At 36.9% G+C, this 6,000-nt stretch overlaps 1 protein-coding gene across 3 annotated transcripts in view; it reads right to left on the bottom strand.

The window, feature by feature from the left end:
* Nucleotides 1-347: 347 nt before the first annotated feature.
* ZNF638 (zinc finger protein 638) overlaps nt 348-6,000 on the bottom strand; it is a 125,412-nt gene continuing 119,759 nt past the window's right edge. For 2 of the 3 annotated variants that reach the window (XM_058667947.1, XM_058667948.1), the window contains 3 exons: nt 3,441-3,539; nt 2,574-2,692; nt 348-1,151 (listed from right to left, as the gene is read on the bottom strand). In XM_058667947.1, the coding sequence (XP_058523930.1) occupies nt 1,086-1,151; nt 2,574-2,692; nt 3,441-3,539 (284 nt within the window). In that variant the 3' untranslated portion in view covers nt 348-1,085. Of the gene's footprint in view, nt 1,152-2,573; nt 2,693-3,440; nt 3,540-4,983; nt 5,089-6,000 lie in introns of all 3 variants that reach the window. The other variant, XM_058667946.1, reaches the window with a different exon arrangement.

Raw genomic sequence — 6,000 nt, 5'->3', positions numbered from 1 at the left:
TTAGCCACTAAACCACGCTGCCGAGCCCAACCAATATGGTTTTAATTCCAACAGACTTTCGGCACCCAAAAGTCACTTACCCCCCAACCCCACCTGCTAATAAGCTGCCTGTTGCATTTTGACATTTTGCTTAAATTTTGACTAAATCTAAATTGAAGTGTGCAGTGAGTTGTTGGGTGGCAACAAAGTAAAGTTTTATATTTTTTACTCTATTTTTTAAGTGTGAGGTAACTAGATCTTCTGAATTAAATACTTAAAAAATTGTCTTTCTGGTTATGTTTTCTCACTCCACCTTCTTTCTATTATCAACTGGTGTACTCTAATCTTGGAATCAAATACTAAGACAATTAAAAACCAACAGACTTTCATCTATAGTACAGCCCCACTGGGCCATGTCTTCCTAATAACTCACTGAATCACTCTTTTGTACCTTTACAACTTCTTACATATTATGTAGTGATTCTAATGGTTTAAAAAACAACAGGGGATGGTCCAGAGGAAGTTAAGGGTGCTCTGTAAATGCACCCTTAGATTCTATTTTTAAAAGATCCTGGCAGAAACAAGAGATGTTATCAGGAACAGAAAAGTTTTCTTCTTGAAAATCATCAAACAACGCTTTACTGAAACTTACGGTCAAATATGAGGCGTCCTAATGTTAAAACGTGAGCTTTAGGAAATTTGACCTGCACCCAGTTAGAGCAGATTATAACACTGTCTGCTTTGATTTTCAGCAATACACGAAGAATCCCTACAGAACCCAAATTACAGAGGTTAAAGAAGAATCTTGTCTACAATCAGTCAAGTAAGTCCTCAATAAATCAGCCACAAGACTTATTTTAAATATACAGTAGGAACATTTATTTTAACACTTCTAAAAGATATTTCTCCATGCCTGATGATTTGATATAAAAATCAAACCCATCATACTTTCCCCATCAGTCTCTACATTAAGCGTAATCAGAAATTTGTACAACATGAATATTCGCTTCTTAAACAAAAATTACAAATTAAGTGATAACAAAAATACACAAATCAACTGGACCCTAAACAAATTTCTAACAGATTTTTTCCCTTTTCTGCCCCCATCACCTAGAGCTTCTTTCTTCAGCCTCACTCTGCTCCTTTTCTTTTCTTTGCTTGGCCATGAATTTCTGTTAGAGGCAATTTATAACATAAAATACTTATTAGAAGTTTTTTTTAATAAGTACAAACCCATTTTATGAATTTTAAGGTATTTGCCATTAAAAGGACAATATCACAAAATAAAAATTAGAAACATGGTATTTTAGATTAACTAATTTCTTTCATTCATCAATCATTTAATATTTATAATATGTCAAGGCATTACATCTGGACCTTGAAGACTCAGTAGTCAACAAGATAGGTAACACACAGCTTACACCATGAAGCTCTTATTCTACTGGGGAAGGAGAAACAAAAACAACCAAACAAGATAATTCTGGGCAGTAGTAAGTACTCTAAGATTAGAAGGTAACTGACTGAGAATATTCTTAGGGGACAAAAGAGGGTGTTCTACTCCTCCCTCTGTGTTTGTCAAGCAAAGGCCTTTCTGGGGAACTGAGATTTGAGTCTATATCAAAGAGAAGAACTGGCCATGCAAGTAGGATTAGGAGAGGGCAATGGACTAACAATATAAAGGGGTAAAGATAGCAAGAGGCCTTTCATGTAAAAAAAAAAAAAGAACAAAGAGAACTAGAAACACTAGAATATAGTGAGAAAAAAAATGCAGTTTCAGAGAAGTAGAAAAGAACAGACTCAACAGACTAAAAAAACCTGGATATTACTGTGAGTGCTGCATAAAGGTACTACAGAAAGGTTTTAAATGGCAAAATTGTATGATAAATTAAGGGTACAGGTGTCATAGCATAATGTCTAAAACTTGAGCCTAGAGTAAAACAGAGGTGGGTTCAAACACTAGGACTGACACTAGCTATCTGAGCCTGTGTTACACTCAGTCTCCTTAAGTCTGTTTCCTCATCTTGAATTGGAATGACGGCATCTGCCTAGTAAAACTGATGAGGATATTAAGCAAATCCCAGCAAATAACAGCGTAATAACTGGTGACTGCTAATAGTCTCCATAGCAGGACTTTCTAAAGACATACATGCCTTCATCAAAAAAGCGGGGAGTGACAGGTTTGGTTTGGTTTGGGAAAGTGGGTTATATATAAACAAGCAGAAAACTAAATAACTTGCAGACTCTAATATGGTAATATGTACATGACTTTATAAAACAGCATCAGAGTAAGTTTCCCACACTTTGATGGAATGTCATGAGATTACTGGTCTGCAGCATCTACTCTGGCAAAAACTGTCCACAGAAAAGGAACCAGGATTAGGGAGTAGTGGCAAGGTACAGTGAAGGACAAAAACAGGATTTTAGATTTAATAAGAATAAACTAACATAATTATCCAAAAGTTCTCCCAAACCTAGACATTTTAGATAGATTTGGGTACATTTGGGTAGATACTTTAACAGTTCAGCCACAAGACATTAGGACCTGAAGAATATGTCTTAAGAAGAATAAGAATAATAATAATAATAAAAGGTACCTCTGTATTTAGTTTATGACGTGTGCTCTTGCAATGATTTGTCATTGCCTTTTCACCTGAGTAGAAAAGCGAACAAATTGGACAGAAGAATCCAGCCTTCGGTACAAGGAAGTCTAAATCTAGAAGATACAAATTGAAATGCAAGAGAAAGAACAAAAATTGTTAATTGATTCTTATTAATTTTTTCAAACAGGACAACCATATTAATTATAGTGTACACTTACATGCAATCATAGTACAACTGCTAAAAGATGCAGAGATTAAAAAATTTTAATCACAAATCATATATCATCACATCTAACAAATTCCATAGAGCCAAAGGGAAGGTCAGAATGCCATTGTAATGACATACTGCAGGCTAAATAGATTGGATGATACAGAATTCTTCAGTTATGCTTCAGAACAGCAATGCACAGGATAAGAATGTGAGTCTGGAATAAACCTCTTATGAATCCCAGGTAAAACACAAGAGAGAGAAGCAGCACCATAACAGGCAGCTGACTGCTTAAGGAGTAAGCTAGAACAAAATTTGCTAGCCAAATTTTTAGCATGTTCTGCTTAAGCAGAATTTATTTCTAAGTAAGTATAACTCCATATCCATTAGAGCAGCCAAAACACACAAAAAAGGAGTATGTGTGTGGTAGGTGGGTACAAGTTCCAAAATTCAAGAACATAATAAAAATATCTTGATAGATAAAATGAAACAAAAAAGCTGAGTTCATAAATGTCAGTGAGTAAAGCCTGCAAGTATCCATTTGAAAACAACACTTTAGGTGAGAATTATTTATCTATATGTAGTATCTAGATACTATGATGTAGAATTTTTACTTCATAGGAATAAGGAAAAAAATGTCAGTTTCACTTTACCTTCAGGGATATCAGATGCCACTGATCTGCCTAAAGAGTCTTCAATTTTCTTGCGTTTTTCCTCTGGTTCCAAATCCTTTAATTCAGATTCTTCATCAACTAAAGTCATTTCATTTTTTTAAGGAGGTGAAAAAAATTACAGACTTTGTCATTAAGAGTGGAGATTAGGGGAGAAGGACAAAAGCAGATACAATTTTTTAAACATATGTATCATTATTTTAGCTTCTATTCCATGAGAGATTAAAAAGAGCATTTTTATCAATAGAGAAAACAAAAGGTAAGTAATAACCAAGGCTATGGTATCTGATGCTGGGACTGAAAATGGCAACTCAATCTTTGTGCCACAATCTTTGTGTCCTGAGGGGGAAAATTGGGTAGGATTTTATGAGTGCACAAAAGGAGGCAACATAAATAAAATTGAAGTTGGCTGGCAACAACAACAAAAAAATCATACATTTGCTCTGATAGGTCATCCAAATGAGAAATGAACTAGGTGACACCAACATATAAAAAGTATAGTTAGAATAACAAAGGAAAGACAGAAAAGCCCTCCAACTGTGGAACAGTCCTAAGGGCCCAGATGAGATTAAGTTCAATGAATTATTTGGACAGAATCACAGTTTAGTTTTTCTCTTAGAAAAGGAAACAGGAGGGGCTGGCCTTGTAGTGTAGCAGGTAAACCTGCCATATACGACATTAACATACTTTGTGTCCCAGCAGCTCTACTTCTGTTACAGCTCACTGTCAATGGCCTGAGAAAAGCAGCAGAGGATGCGGAACATGTGAATGACATTCTTGGCTTCTATCTGGCCCAACCCTGGCCACTGCAGTCATTCGGGAAGTGAACCAGTGAATGGAAGATGTGTCTGTCTCTATTTAACCCTTTAAAAGGGATAAGTAAACCTTATAAATAAAGAAAATCAAATGGACAAAAACTGTGCCTCAAAGAGAATGGGATACCCCTGTAGTGTTATTTGGAGTGGTTGATTTTTTGCTTTACCACTCTAAGTCAATAAACTGAGATCCCACCCTGCTTTTCTTTCTTGTACTTTTTTAGCATTTTGTCATGGACAATATCTAATATATTGAACACAGTGACAAACATTTCTTGAGTGTCTTAAGTATTCACCCGTAACAGATTTACTTATTTGTTCCAACTTAAGTTTTATTAATACTATTAAGATACCTTGCATAATTCATTGACTGGATGCTTGAAGCATCCACAAAGCAGGAACCTGCTCAATAAACAAGAGTAAATAAGTGGTTTCCACCTGATGCTGTAATGTGATCAGACCACCATTTCATACACCATTTCCACCAATCCGTCATAATCTAATACTAGTGCTTCATAATTATAAAAATTTTATTAGGGTGAGACATTCAGAGAAACAAATGGAAGACAGGTTTCTGACTTTCAAACAAAACAAAATAAAAATTTTATACCCCTTTCCCACTCCCCAACCTCACTACTTTTGTATTTTTCTTCTCAGATGGTAGATCTTTGAAACATTCCATGCTCCATACTCCCACAAACTTGGCTTACCTCCATCAATTTGAAAGGCCTCTTCAACTGTGCCTGCGTCCACCCCAGCAGCTTTGTCTGATGATGGTGCTTTCACAATTCTGGTTCTTTTGGTTGGTGCCTTAGCTTGAAAAACAAAGTCTCCTTAAGTGCTATGTTACCATATTTAAACTATCTAGATAGTAATAGGAATACCTCATGTTTTTACAAACAATACCCAGGAGACAGGCATTTGGCATATTAGTTAAGACACAGCTTGGGATGACGCACCCCACACTCGGGTATCTGGGCTTGAGTCCCAGTTCTACTTCAGTGGAAGATTTATCCCTCTTTCACTTTCAAAAAAAAAAAAAATCATTTTAAAATTTCACATTAGGCCTAGGGTTTGAGACATCCATGTCCCAAGGTTGGCGCTGCGGCTCAACATACTAATCCTCTACCCGCAAGCACCAGCATCCAATAATGGGCACCAGTCCTTGTCCTGGTTGCTCCCTTCCTATCTAGCAGCTTATGATAAAGCTTTGGAGGATGGCTCAAGTTCTTGCACCTTGCATGCACGTAGGAGATATGGAAGAGACTCCTGGCGCCTGGCTTCACATCAACTCAGCTCAGCTCTCTGGTCATTGTGGCCATTTGGGGAGTGAACCAGTAGATGAAAACCTCTTTCTGTTTTCTTCTCTCTCTGTGACTCTCTCTTTAAAGATAGTAAGCCTTAAAACAAACAAAAAAAGAAAAAAAAAGACCCTAATTTAGTTGACCATTCCACCCTCATCAAGTTTCAAAAAGACTTTTCTTTCTCTTTTTTTTAAGATTTATTTTATTTTTACTGGAATGTCAGATATACAGAGAAGAGGAGAGACAGAGAGGAAGATCTTCCATCCAATGATTCACTCCCCAAGTGACCGCAATGGCCAGTGCTGTGCCAATCCGAAGCCGGGAACCAAGAACTTCCTCCAGGTCTCCTACATGGGTGCAGGGTCCCAAGGTTTTGGGCTGTCCTGGACTGCTTTCCCAGGCCACAAGCAGGGAGCTGGACGG

The sequence above is a fragment of the Ochotona princeps genome, chromosome 8 (assembly GCF_030435755.1).
Source record: "Ochotona princeps isolate mOchPri1 chromosome 8, mOchPri1.hap1, whole genome shotgun sequence".
Lineage (NCBI taxonomy): Eukaryota > Metazoa > Chordata > Mammalia > Lagomorpha > Ochotonidae > Ochotona > Ochotona princeps.
Note: the sequence above shows the minus strand (reverse complement) of the source record. Positions and strands in the feature narration are given on the sequence as shown.